This window comes from Mus caroli, unplaced genomic scaffold (genome assembly GCF_978045245.1).
Source record: "Mus caroli unplaced genomic scaffold, Mus_caroli_1 scaffold_18, whole genome shotgun sequence".
NCBI classification, from domain to species: domain Eukaryota; kingdom Metazoa; phylum Chordata; class Mammalia; order Rodentia; family Muridae; genus Mus; species Mus caroli.
Genome location: NW_028227273.1, coordinates 9,802,329 through 9,816,747, shown reverse-complemented (window position 1 = coordinate 9,816,747; position 14,419 = coordinate 9,802,329). Strand labels below are relative to the sequence as shown.

Sequence of the window (14,419 nt, the reverse complement as noted above, 5' to 3'; positions counted from 1 at the left end):
TGGGGTCATTTTCATTCACACTACCACACTCATGAAACCTTGGAAGGTTGTGGTAGTCATCGTTGTTAGAAACGTAGTGCTACTGCAAAATAATTGCTTCCTTTGAGTCTGCGCTGTTTTTAGCACTTAACAGCTACTTTAGCCCAGTTAATTTTTACAGCAGCTGTATGACGGCAGTTAGAATTGGGGCTGTCAATGGTAAATCATTTTTCAGGTTGCAGTTTAGCAGTGTTAAGTTACAGGTATTAGGTGATGGTCAGGTATTACCCCCACTTAAATTAGTCTCTAAGAAAACAGGCTTCCTGCTTTATTCTTCCTGGTGTTTATTGCCAACTGATTCAGATTTCATAAAGTATATGACTGCCAATCTTCTTTACATCTCTTTCTAGTCTCATTGCATTTAGTATTTACCACTGTTTATAGCTGGCTGTATATTTCCATATGGTTCTGTTTACTAATACACATATACAAGCATAAAACTAGGGTTTTGTTTCTATATTTTACAGAAATAGATCATGATGTGCTAGTTGCTTTTTCTGATATTATAAAAGTATTCCTTGAAATTTCAAAGTATTTGATTTCCTTGAACTCGGTTATTCAGAAGCCAGTGTAAATCAGACGCTTATTTATTTAAAAACATGGACCTGATGTGGCCATTGTACCTTTAGAAAGGTACTTTTGACCCTTCGTTCTGATTTTTTTTTCCTACAGCATGGAAAAGTACTTTATTATCTCAAAATAATTTTAGTTCTAAATTTTCCCTTGTTCCATTATAATTTATAGAAAATACTTTCATATAAGGGGCAAAGGTGAACAGAATATTGGAGTGGTGGTGTGGTTTGCAGTTCCTTATACTTTTTTTTTTTTTTACATCTAGTGTGTGTATGGTGTGTGTGTTTGCACATGAGCCACAGCAGGTGGCAGTCTAGGGGATACTCATTATCTCTCTCGTCCCATCATGTGGGTCCTAGGGCTGGAACTCAGCTTGTCCGTCAGGGCTGGCAGCAAGCGGCTTTCTCTGCTGAGTGCTCTCAGTAGCCCTTCAGAAGTGGAGGAGAGCAGTGATGACAAGAATGCAATGTCATCAATCCACCCAGCTGGTTCTATATACAGAGGTTTCAGGACTTTCTTGGTCATGTCTCTGTAATTTTTCACAGTTCACCTTAGCCCAGATTGTTACCAATACCAAGCATTATGTGATTACACTAAATGTAATAAAGCTATACTTCTTCTTGAGAAGTTACGTATTATAAAATCGTTTTACTTCATTCTTTTGAAAATGTACTTGCCAATGAGACCTGTGTTCCTGTCGTACACTAACAACCTCTCGAGCCTTGGGAGCACTGGACGTGGCTTCCTCGTGGCCTCGATCACACTAATTATGAGGATTGGCTTTTGTCGGAGCAGCCTCCCAACTGTGAAGACAGCTTACAGCTTACAGTTTACTGCTCGGTTCCTCCCTGTAAACGTGAACAACAGTTTTCTTTAGAACCAACTGCATCACAGTCTCTTTGCCTAAATCTGGATTCCCTTATTTATGACACGTCAATACTGTCTGACGTAATCTGTCAGTTGTTACAGCTGCCTACCAGAGCAGTAGAGAGGAAGGTATTGAAATAGTTTCTAAGCAGCTAATTGTTTTGTTGTTCAAGATAGGTTTTTATAAAAAAAACAAGTTTCAACCTTGATCTTAATGAAAATTGTTGATTATGCAAGGCTAGCCTGTCCTAATAAACAGAAGAAATAGGATCTTTTTCAGTTTTTGTGTAAAAATTGAAACACATGCACTTTGTGTTTAGGGATAGTAAGTGAAGTTTCCTTAGAAATGGAAACAGCTTGGAGTCGCCCGTGACTGAGGGCTACACCATGTACGTGTCTTTACTTAATCTTTCAGTTAATACTAGGGTCTATCTTGTATGATTTATAAAAGTCACGTGGAGCTTTTATAGATAACTGATTAGGAATTGGTTAATAATTCTTGGTGTTACAAAATAAGAAACTACTTCTAAGTGTCTGCCAATCATTCCATCTGTTCATAAAATTGTTTTAAAAACCATAGTCATGGTTGGTATCTTGAATATCTGTTGTAAGGTTTAATTTTTTTAGAGTAAAAATTTGCTTTAATCGTATTCATGTGATATACTTGTATGTATATAGTCATATAGCCAAATGCAGCATTTCTAACAAACAGTAAGTTATAAGTGTAGGTGGGTTTCGTTCAGTGATAATCCCTGGGTGCTGGGATTAAAGGCATGCGCTGCGCTGCCACTGCCCAGCAGAAGACCCTGGGGTTAGAATGTGTCCATACTGACCAGGTGCCATATGCCTGTAATCTCAGGACTTGTTACGCTGAGGCAGGAGGATTGCAAATTCAAGGCAGTCCTTGAGACTTTTTAAAACAAAACAAACACAGAAAACACTGGTGCCCAGGTAAAGTTTTAACTTGGTTCTCCAAGAATATCCCATTGTTTGGTATAATAACTTCAGAACCTCTTAAAGCATGAGTTTCTTTTTCACATACAATAACCATCAAGTTTTTACATTTTCATTTGTGTGTGTGTGTGTGTGTGTGTGTGTGTGTGTGTGTGTGTGTGCAGGCACATGTGGAGGGGTAAAGGACTTGAATTTCATGGTAATTTTCAGCAAAAGTGAGTCGATTGTGTTATGTTGATTAGCATGAAATTACTTTTAGGGTTATATAATTTTGAATGGAAAACAGTTTGAAAGATACAAAAGGGGTAAAGTTATCTTCATTTCTTAGGCTGTGGACTGGTGGGTAAAAATAGCTACACAGTAAGACTTACAGTCCAAGCGTAACTATATTTATACTCCTAACTAGACACCTTGTTGCTTAGGATTATATTTTAGATAATTTTGAAATAGGACTATCTAAAGTATACATTCTGAGTGACAGTGTTAATTGCTTTAAGTAGCTCTGGAACGAAATAAGAGGCAATTGTTGAACTATAGAAAATGTCCTTTTTCTTTTCTTTAATATGCAGGGGAGTCGAGATAACATGAGTGTTGTATTAGTTTGCTTTTCAAATGCCCCCAAGGTCTCAGAGGAAGCCGTGAAGAGAGATTCAGAGTTGGATAAGCACTTGGAATCGCGGGTTGAAGGTAAGGCAGGTTCTTTGTTTTTGTTTTGTTTTGTTTTGTTTTGTTTTGTTTTGTTTCTCCAGGAAGGAAGGAAAGAAAAAGTATTCTTCTTTATTAGAATATTTAATTTATTTATTTTTTAGTGGAAGAAATTATATTAAAACAGGGGTTTCACAAGTAAGTCTCAATCTGCCTAAGACATGCTGTCTAGAATCAGTCTGTCTGTCAGTGAAGGGCATGGGTTGCCTTTCTCTGTGACTGTCTGGATATGTACCCAGAATGGTACGTATGACGATGTTGTGGGGCATGGAGAACAGTCTAAGTCAGCCCTGCTTCTATTACCTGAACTAATCTCCTCGTCCTTCCTCCCCCACCCACCATTTTCATTCTTGTTGTATGGTTAGTGTGGCCACCAGTGCGTAGTGGTGAGTTAGATTGGAGTAACAGCGGGAGGCATGAGGACTGACTAATAATAATGCAGCAGGCTCAGTTGTTCTCATCTGGGAGATGGGTCCCTGTAACCTGTGGCGGAGATCAGGGATGCCACTTTTACTTCTTAGTGCCTAGGACTGTCCCGAAACAAAAATTGCCTGGTCCGAAGCAATGCCAGCAAAATGCAAAATAATTTAAGGAAGAAAACACATTTTTTAGTTCAGTTTCAGTTTTGGTCCATGGTCCACTGGCGACTGAATGAAGCAAGCAAAATCTCAAGGAAGCAGGAACATGCTCCATGGACTATAAAGCAGGGGGACTGGGAGGTGGGTGGACCAAGGAGAGATGGATCCTTCAGAGGCTTGTTCTCAAGTGATCTGCTTCCTCCAGCTAGACGTCCACCCCTTCGTGGTTAGCACCTAGGGACCAAGCCTTCAGCCTGGTCTATACCAAGAAACATCCCTTAGATAGGAGTCTAAGGTAATGTATCTGTCTGTTCTAGCTATGGGATTTAAATGTTGATGTTACAAGTAAAGGATGAGTAGGGTTGACAGGAAGGCATTTCAGACTCAGGAAAGTACATGTGCAGACCTGGTTGCAGAGAATTTTTTTGGTTGAAACTTAGAAGTAAGGAAGTCATGGAGGAATTTAACTGGATTAGAGGATTCCGAGGCCAAAGCCAGAATCTGTGAGGCAGGTTCTGTAAAGGTGGTGTGTGTAGCTTGAGAGGTGGCTTAGGATGCTGATTTCTTGTGTTAAAGTGGTATCCACATGGAGATGTGTAATTGTGGCAAAATAAATAGCCTGGGGGAGGGCTTGGCACTTGAACACTTGCTGGCTTTGCAGAGGACCTGGTTCAGCTTCAAGAACCCACGGGGTAGCTCCCAAGTTCCAGTAGCCCCTGTTTCAGGGGATCTGGCATCCTCTTCTGGCCTCTCTGGACAGTAGGCATGCATGTGGTGCACAGACATACATGCGGAGGCAGGCAAGACACTCAATACATGTACAATAAAATCTTTACAAATGAAGTGAAAAAAAATTTTAAAGCAAGTTAAATGGAGCTGGGGATGTGGCTCAGTGCTACAGAGCTTGCCTCTTATGTGCACAGCCTGGGTAGAGCACTATCTCTGCTGAACTAGAACAGGCTGTTTTAGACGATGCTCCCGTCACTGGGAGCAGAAGCTGGAGGCTTCATTTGGAGAATTTATTTATTTGACGGACTGGACTGTACGCGAGAGTGTCAGAAAAAAGAAAGACATGGGTGAGGAGGGAGAGAAGACAAAAAGGAAGGGCTGAGAAGATGGGTCTGAAGTTAAAGCACCCACTGCAGACACAGCAACTAGCTGGCCTTGGTCTCACCTCAGAGCCCCACTTTTACCTTTTCACCCGCTCAGTCCCTCTGAAAATTACAGAAAAGGTCATTGTGCACATGCAAACATGCACATGTATGCATGCACACGTGCTTTAAAGTGTTTGCTGTAATTACATGCAAAATGGAGACAGAAGTTTTTATTGTACAAGTACCATAATTGATTTTCTTGAAATTGCTATAGAATGTAAGTATTGTGTCAATTTATAAAACTGACTGAAATCTACTTCTGTGATTCTTATGCAACCATTGTTTTTGTCTTCCTGGAATGACTTTAGACAAAGCCTCACTGTAACTGTCCATCTAACCGAAACTACTCCAGCTGAACCCATTTTGTAGCCTAGGCCACTCTCCTGATTGTCCTGCCCCTGCCTCCCAACTGCTCGGTATCCAGGCATGCACACTGTTCTCAACTTATATTATTTCATTATATTACTTTTACATAAAATTTTAAAAATCTTAGCTGAAAACGTTGCTTATTTGGTCATATACCTATCACAAAAGCATAAGAATTTGAGTTCGAATCCCCAGCACCCATGGAAAAGCCAAGCATGGTGGTGTATCCTAGCAGTAGGGCATACAAAGGTAGATGAACCATACATAGGTCCAGTGAGAAACCCTATCTCGGAGTGAGGTAGAGAACAGTCAAGGAGGAAGTGACACTGATCCTTAGCTGCTATGTGCATGCCTGTGCATATACCCCCCCCGCCCCCCCCCCCCACACACACATACACACCATAGTGCTCCTCAACAGCTCTGAGAGAATCACTTTTGTTGGGTATAAACCATTTTACTCACTGACTTCTTTCTTTATTGTCCTCTTATCTTTACACATTTAATTATAGTTTATATTTTATGAAACTATGTTGAATGGACATGTGAATATCAATGACTTTTTATGTCTTGCTCCTAAACCAACAGAAATCATGCAGAAGTCTGGGGAGGAAGGAATGCCTGATCTTGCCCATGTGATGCGCATTTTGTCTGCAGAAAATATCCCCAATTTACCTCCCGGGGGAGGTCTCGCTGGCAAGTAAGTAGACCAGAAAGTGCTAATTCTGCAGCCATTTAAAACTAGTGTTTAAATCATCGTGAGGAAGAAAATGAATCAGAAGCAGCTCATTTATGTAGAGGTAAAACACTTAACCTAAAAGGATGGATTTGTGCAGGGGTTAGGTGTGGGCATTCGTGTGTGTGCCAGTACAGAGTTGGCAGAATTGGTCTCCCCTTACATCATGTGCTTTCCAGGTGTTGAACTCACATCATTCGACTTGGCAGAGAGCACTTTTATCTCACCAGCCCAGGATATTGTTTTTTAAGAAATATATTCTTTGAAGATAAGTCTTTTGCTTAATAAAAGGAGTAGATTTTGTATGATCAAAAAAATTATAAGTAAAATATGGAATTGTTCTCTGAAAGTATTTAGTGTGACAGTTATTTCTGTAGTCAGGACAAAGTATTTGAAATATGAGCTTCAAATTTTACACAATAAAACATATCTTTTTAGGCGCCATGTTATTGAAGCTGTTTATAGCAGACTTAATCCACACAAAGACAATGATGGGGTAAGTTTGCATTTATTTCCTAAATATTTAAAGTAATTTATAGTACTGGATACTAATCATTCACATAATGGTGTGCATATGTAATATCTAACTGCTGTTTTTCATTTTAAGAATCAGTTAATGTTTAGAGACATAGAATTTTGTTCTATGGGAAGGTTTGCTGTCATTTACTTTGTGTCAGCCGTCTCTGCTTTCTCCCTATGTGTCTGCCTTTCTTCCCCTTTCTCATACCTTCATCTGAGGCAAGAATGTGCTTCCAAAGAACTCATTTTTTCAGCTGCCAGCAGCAGAGGTTAGTAAGCTATTCTCTTAGCAACCCTTGTGCTCAGGTGAGCTAGTTGAAGCTGTTTTATTTGGCAGTGATGGTTGTGACTGAATGAGGAGCTGGACTCCACTCCTGGTCTCCTTCCTTCCTCTGCTGGCCCTAGGAAGGGTGAGCTGCAGCTGCCCCTGCATAGCGTCCAGACTCAGAGTAGAAGAGGACACATTCCCCTCTTTCAGTTGGGCTCAGTATTTTCTGATAGGTTTTTCAAGTTTGAGATATCTAAAAATAAATGTTGTGGGGTCTGGAGAAATGACTCAGTGGTTAAGAACACTGACTGCTCTTTCCAGAGGTCTTGAGTTCAATTCCCAGCACCCACATGGTGACTCACAGCCATTTGTAGAGGGATCCAGTGCCCTCTTCTGGTGTGTCTGGAGATAGCTACAGTGTACTAATATATATAAAATAAACAAATCTTTAAAACCAAAGCAGAACAGTGCTAGTTACACACACACACACACACACACACACACACACAGATTTAAGGAAGCCATACTTAGTAATGAAATCCCTTGAGAAGACATAGACTCACCCTCATGTCTTAGCTTCACTTGGTAGATCTAGAGAGAACAGCCAGTACATAACATTCTTTTTATTTTCATTGCATTTCCTAGGACTCATTACTGAATAGTACACTGCCTTAGAAAGTATAATATCAAGTATAATAATAGCAGTACATGCCTTTAATCACAGTACTCAGGGGGCAGAGGCAGATGGGTGATCTCTGTGAGTTCAAGGCCAGCTAGAGCTTCATAGTGAGGTTCTGTATAGAGCCAAAAGCAAAAGAAATGAGAAGATAATATTTCACTATTAATGCAGTTTTAGTAAGTTGAATAAAAGCAACACTTTTTTTCTTTTTTTTTTCTTTTTTTGGTTTTTCAAGACAGGGTTTCTCTGTATAGCCCTGGCTGTCCTGGAACTCACTCTGTAGACCAGGCTGGCCTCGAACTCAGAAACCAGGCCTGCCTCTGCCTCCTGAGTGCTGGGATTAAAGGCGTGGGCCACCACGCCCAGCGCAACACTGTTTTAATAACAATGTAGCCTTACTCTGCAGTGTGAATCATTTGTGGCTTGTACCTACCTCATCGTATTCAAGATTTATATCCAAAACTATGAGCCTTAATATAAAAATACAGATACGAGAAACTCAGAGAAACCTCAAACAAATATGTAAAGGATGCTGACAACTTAAATTTTGCAGTATCTGATGACAGTTCTGTTATAGATGCCACATGGGGCCTCCACTGTCAGAAATAAGCCTTCAGAATGTAGTCTAGCCATGAACATACTCCTGTTTTCTCAGTTATTTCTGAATGTAACTTTGATGGGCAATCCTTAAAAGAATTACGTCCTGCTGAATTCTTTAATTCCTGAAGAAATCTTTTCCTGTGATGAAGAGTTGGGGAATGATGTCTTTCTCTGCATTTCTTTTCTAACCTGTATCACAGGTGACTGGATTCTTAAAGATGGTACATAACCATGCATGACAGCTACTTCAGTGCCAGTGAATAGGCACAAGGACTTTGAGTTTAAGGGTAAATGAATAAGCTGTAACACGTGCCTCAAGTCAGATTCCATATGGCTACCTAAGTTTAGGGTTACGTAATTATCCATGTGTAAGCTTTCCATTGGTCTAAACTCTTGACAGTCAAACATAGTGAATTGGCAGGGGGAGAGGCATGATTCCACACACACATATGTTCATACCATGTACCTTATACTCACAAACAGCAAATAAAGGCGAGTCGTGTAGTTGGTAATGAATGACAGAATACAGAATTTGGTAGGCTTGGTGTCATAACCCTGGTGGTAAGCAGTTACCTAGTACATGGTAGGCTCTGAATTCAGCCCCCAACACCAAACTGTTCGAGAAGGGGCTATCTGTATGTGTGTGTGTGTGTGTATCATGCATATATATATATGAATGATGAGATGTTGAAGGAAAAAGGTGGGGACAAATTCTAGAAGTCAAAGGGTTTTTGAAAAAAGGTGATGGGGGCTCTAACCAGCCAGAGCAGAGAGTGGCTCTGGGGAGAACTGACATTGGGAACGGTTAGAGCTGTTGTTGGGAGAGAGGCCTCCTGAGCTGCTGAGTGAGGAACCTTGCTATACATTAGGAGTATGCATGTTAAAGATCATTACCTGTAAACTCTGCACCTCCTTGCTGGGCATTGAACTTGGGACCCTAGTTATACATGCTAGGCCTGGGTTCTAACGCTATATCCATAGCCCATCTGTGGCAGTTCTGTCAGCTTAACATTGACTATAGTAGGATATAGATTCTAGAAGTCGAAGAGCTGTAAAGTAATTAGATAAAATAGTCTAAGCTCAGATACTAGAGGAGAAGAACTTACACATTGACTATAAAAACTGGCGTTACCCACTAAAATCTTATTTTGGGAAACATTACCATATTCTTTCACACCTATGTTGAGCAAGTTGCCATTGATAGAAATAGCCTGAGAAACCAGAGAAACAAAAGAGTGACACATCTAAGCATTAATTACTCCTTAGCCCTGAAACTGACGACTTAGAGTCATTGGGTAGACACAGTTGAAGTCCTCAAATGTTTCTGAGACCTCAGCAGATGTAGGAAATGTTGACAGGATACAGAGGAACAAAGGTCTAGAGAAACACAGAAAAGAATGGTCAAAATTATTTTGAAGTTTAAGCTTTTTTTTTTTAGGATAATAGAAAAATTGTTTAAAGTTAAAAGAATGCTATTCAGAGTTAAGTCGGATTTATTTTTTAACTTAAAGATACCTACTCTATTAGAGATAAAATTGTTCCTTTTCTAAATACTTTTTAAGTAGTAGTATGAGAAATAAATGTTCATCCCTCTCCCTCCTCCCCATGTTTAATATAGGCTGGTGCTTGCTTGCTGGCTTGCTTCTATTTTGTTTGTTGTTGTTTGTGACAGGGCCTCGTGTAATGAGCCCAGGACGGCCTGAAAGTGTTTAGTTGAGGCTGCTCTCTGAACTTCTGATCTTTTCACCTGCCTTCTTCATCTCCTAAGTGCTAGGACTATAGGCATGAACAACCATTCCTTATTATATTTTCTTCGGTTTTATGTTGAAAATTTAAGAGACATTAAATAATAATTGTATGTCCAAAAGTTTAGTTGGATACTAGAGATTTAATAATTTAAAGATATTCAGAAAGCTTATTGACGGCTAAAAGGTCTCTTAAGTTGTTTGCTAACAGTGTTCTTTTAATTCTATATTTTAGAGCCTGTTCTCTCTTACTAATGCAAACTATTGATTAAATTCCTGACCAAAACACAAAAACCTGTGGAAGACTCTGATGGGGATCATGAGTCATGAGTCTTGAAGGTGTCTGCATATGTATACGTTCTTTATTAATAAATACATCTCTGGTTTTTATCAGTTTCTCAAAGGAGCCAGAGTCCCCCTACTCCGAGAGAATAATTGCCTAAAGGATTCTTCCTTATAACATGTAGAGTAAAAGTGCCCTTCTTAAAGTACCTGGCTCTACAGTGCTACAGTGCTGGTTGTGAGGTTGGACTTAGTCTGATTTATTTTGAGTATAGCCTCAGTACCCACAGCAGTCAACACCAAAGCTCTGCTTGTTGGAGAGATGTATGCAGCTTGCTGGCAGATACAAAGCCCCTTGACTAGGACAAAGTCTTTTTCATTTCTAATAGTCTAACCTGAAAAGGTGAATTTGGATGGATGGCTTAAATCATAAGTGTTTACCACACAAACCTGAGCACCCAGGTTTGATCTACGGGAAATACATAAAAATAGGGTGGGGATGGAACCCGAGGATCCCTGGAATGTACTAACTAGCCAGTCAGCAAGCTCCACATTTACAGAAAGATTCACAGCTACAGTGCAGAGTGAGTGTGGAAGACACTAGAATCGACTCCATCTACATGCACGAACAGAGAGGGAGAGGGGTGGGGGCGGGGGGAGAAGACTAAACCCTCTAAAATAATGAGATAATGGGTGCTGGGTGGGTACCTTAGCAAAGTGATTGCCACACAATCCACAATATCCTTCTAAAATCCCAGGTAGAGTGGTGTGTGCTTTTAATCTTAGCACTGGGGAGCTGGAGGTGAGTGGGGCTCACTGGCCATCCAGCCTAGTCTAGCCTGTCAGCCTCAGGTGCAGGTTTCAGTCCTTTCTCAAATAAAGCGACATCATGTGAGCAGTGACACAGAAGCTGACCTTTCTGACTTACGCGCATCTACAACAAAAAAAAGGTTGCTGGGCTGGAGAGAGTTTAGCTGTTAAAGGCGAGGCAGAAGACTGCTGATTGAGATACAAGTCTGTATTTTGTGTGTATTGTTATGTGACGTTTATACTTGTTAGTGTAGGTTTGTTCGGTTATGCATGCATGTGTGTACACACTGTAGGTCCACGGTTGTTGGGTAGGTAGCTTTGATCCAGTGCTTGCCACCCTTTTAAGTCTTCCATTGAACCTGAAACTCATCAATCTGACTAGACTGGCTGGTCAGGGATTCCGGGTCCTCCCTCCCCGCCCCCTCGTGTGCTCACGAGAGAGAGAGAGAGAGAGAGAGAGAGAGAGAGAGAGAGAGAGAGAGAGAGAGAGAGAGAGAGTGTGTGTGTGTGTGTGTGTGAGAGAGAGAGACAGAGACAGAGTCAGAGAGACAGACAGAGAGGGGGGAGGGGGAGGAAAGAGATGGGGGTGTGGAGGTCAAAGGACAACCTCAGGTTGTTCTTGCCTTCCATGTTTGAGACAGGTCTCTGTTTCTTAGCTGTGTGTGCCAGCCTAGATGGTCTGTAAGCGTCTAGCCATTCTTCTGTCTTCACCTTCCATCTCCCTAGGTACCTAGGTATTAGAGGCATGTGCTTGTATTGAGGTTCTGGGGATTGAAATTCAGGGTGACAGGCTCTGTAGCAGGTACCCTTCCCTAACAGTGGGCCGTCTTGACAGCCTGCTAGTTAATCTTTTAATGGGCTTCGATTTTGTTGCTCTGTTTGCACCTTACCTGGTTTACTTACCTTCTTATTTTTATTATGAAAAGGATGTTCATATGGGGTGGGTGAGCATGTTCTGGTGTGTACTCACAGTGGCCAGAGGCGTCTGTCAGGCATCCAGCTGTGTCACTCCAGCTTTATTCCTTAGAAACAGGTTGTCTTAAGGAATCAGCACTATGCTGGCAGGCAGCAAACCCCAGCTTTCCTCCTGACTGCCTATCACATGCAGCACTGGACTTATAGGCAGGGCCATGGCCACACCCTGCTTTGTGGTACTGGGGTCTGAATTCAGGTCCTCAAGCTTGAACAGGTAGTGCTCTCACTCACTGAACCCTCTGCATTGCCAAGGATGTGTTCTTGTAGTAAAATGTTTGTTTATTAAACTATGTTAGCCTAGATGACATAGACATTAAGGGAAATTCATTTTTGTCTCATCCTGTCTTAAGATTTTTGCATAGAATAAAAGTTTTACAAAAGTGTGTTTAGTCTTATTTTGTGTATGTAATGTTTTGCCTGCATGTGAAGTGGGTGCACCATGTAGATGTAGTGTCTGAAGGCAAGAAGAAGGTTGGAGCCTCTGAAACTGGAGCTACAGACGGTTGTGAGCTGCCTTGTGGGTGCCAGAAGCTTGACCCCAGCCCTCTTCAGGAATAGCAGTTTCTCTCAACTGCAAAGCCATCCCTGCAGATTCCTGTAAACATTTTAAACATTATATATATTTTTTATATGCACATACACATATAAATGGATACATACATACATACATACATACATACATACAAAAATTTAAATCATGGGTGTTTTGCATATGTGTCTTTGTATCACATGCATACCTGGTATCTGTGGAGGCCAAAGAGGACACTGGATGTCTTGGGACTGGAGCTTCAGATAGTTGTGAGCCACTATGTTGATCCTAGGAATTGAACCCTGGTCCTTTGGATTAACAGCCATTTCTCTTTAACTGCTGAGCTATCTCTCCAGCCTCTTAAGCATCACTCTAAATAAGTGTCTAAATCCATTAGAAATTTCTCACGCAAAGCTATTCATGCACCGTAATGCGGTCACTGGAGCTACAGATCGATGACGGTGACACGTGGGCATATTCCTGAACTCTGCTCCTCATTAACACGAAGGACAGATCTCTTTACTTGTTACAGTATTACTCAAGAGGGTGCCTGCGAAGATGAAATGACCCTGTAAAGTTCCTAGCACAGTCATTGGTTTCCCCCCCTGAGGGTTATGCAGGCTATGGATAAGTAGGTGAAAATGTGTGTCCTAATTAGAAAGGCTGGGAAGCCTGCAAGGTGGAGGTCCTTACTATAATAGGTGCAGCGTAGGTGATCTGACAAGAAAGCACACCTTGGGTAATGGCTTCTTAATGAAGCTATGAAACAGTTACTTTAATAGTATTTGGGGAACTGATTGCTGGGGAAATGTCTCTGCTGTCCATTACCTACTCCGAGCAATGGGAAAATAACATTTCCCACCAGGTATGATGATTGTTTTAGTTAATTTACTTTATATTTCCAATGCAGTTTCCCCTTCCTCCAGGTAAAATAATTTTTAACTATGTTTTAAAATTTACACAAACATCATTTAGGTCATCATTTTAGTGTGGTGACTTTGTGATGCCAAGCTTGGAAAACAGCCTGGTCTTTGGTGGTGGTGGTGGTGGTGGGTTTTTTGTTTTGTTGTTGTTTGTTTGTTTGTTTGTGGAGACAGGGTTTTTCTGTGTAGACCTGGCCGTTTTGGAACTCACTCTGTAGACCAAGCTGTCCTTGAACTGACTGAGATTCTCCTGCCTCTGCCTCCTAAATGCTGGGATTAAAGGCGTGTGCCATACTGGCCGACAACCCTGTTTTTATTTGCCGGTTTGGTGTAGTTTATTTCTAGGCAGATAGCTATTCCTTTGCCAGGCAGGGATGGTGCCTGCCTTTTAATCCCAGTACTTAGGAGGCACAGGCCACCCTGGTCTACAGAGTGAGTTCCAGGACAGCCAGGGCAAAGGATGTACTTAACCCACCACAGTGGACTCAGATCTGACAGCCTTCAGTACAGCCTTACTACAGTCCAACTTGAAATAGGTTAGGTAGCCATGGCTGTATATCAGAGTTACAAAATAGATGAGTTTAGAACCTGTGTATCTTGAAATACAGCTTTGGCATCTATAATTGAAAAGCTTTGCAAATAGCTGTGCAGTGAGGCCTAGGTAGCCAGCCACTCTGCATGTAGGCCAGTTGCCTACCGAAGAGGGTTTGAATCAATGTCCTATGATTCGGTTTTTAAAATAATACGGAAGCCTTTTGTTTATTAGGGATTTTAGGGAGGCCTTTTACAAGATCCTTGTGAAATTAAATGAAACATTTCTTTTTGAAAGGTCTGATTAAAAAGTGACAGTGATTAGAGCCTTTCCTGAATACAGTCAGATGGGGACCCGTCAGGAACATATTTTAGTACAGGGGGAAAGGGAAAAATAATATATAAGGAAATCTTAGCAAATCCTGCAAAAATAAAGTTAATTTGATAGTTAATATGCTTGTAGAAAATAGGAAAATTTAAAGAAATAAAGCCTAACTCCACTACCTGCTATTCTGTATCAATATATCATCATGTTTCTTATCTATCCAAGGGCTTTACAAATAGTTATTTTTATTTCATATGAATGGGT

At 40.9% G+C, this 14,419-nt stretch overlaps 1 protein-coding gene across 6 annotated transcripts in view; it reads left to right on the top strand.

The window, feature by feature from the left end:
* The window catches only part of Ppm1b (protein phosphatase, Mg2+/Mn2+ dependent 1B), a 69,818-nt gene that overhangs the window by 42,570 nt on the left and 12,829 nt on the right, over positions 1–14,419 (top strand). For 5 of the 6 annotated variants that reach the window (XM_021149988.3, XM_021149985.3, XM_021149987.3 and 2 more), the window contains exons 3-5: positions 3,003–3,120; positions 5,822–5,933; positions 6,408–6,465. In XM_021149988.3, coding sequence (XP_021005647.1) covers positions 3,003–3,120; positions 5,822–5,933; positions 6,408–6,465 — 288 coding nt within the window. Of the gene's footprint in view, positions 1–3,002; positions 3,121–5,821; positions 5,934–6,407; positions 6,517–14,419 lie in introns of those variants that run through there. The other variant, XM_085832786.1, reaches the window with a different exon arrangement.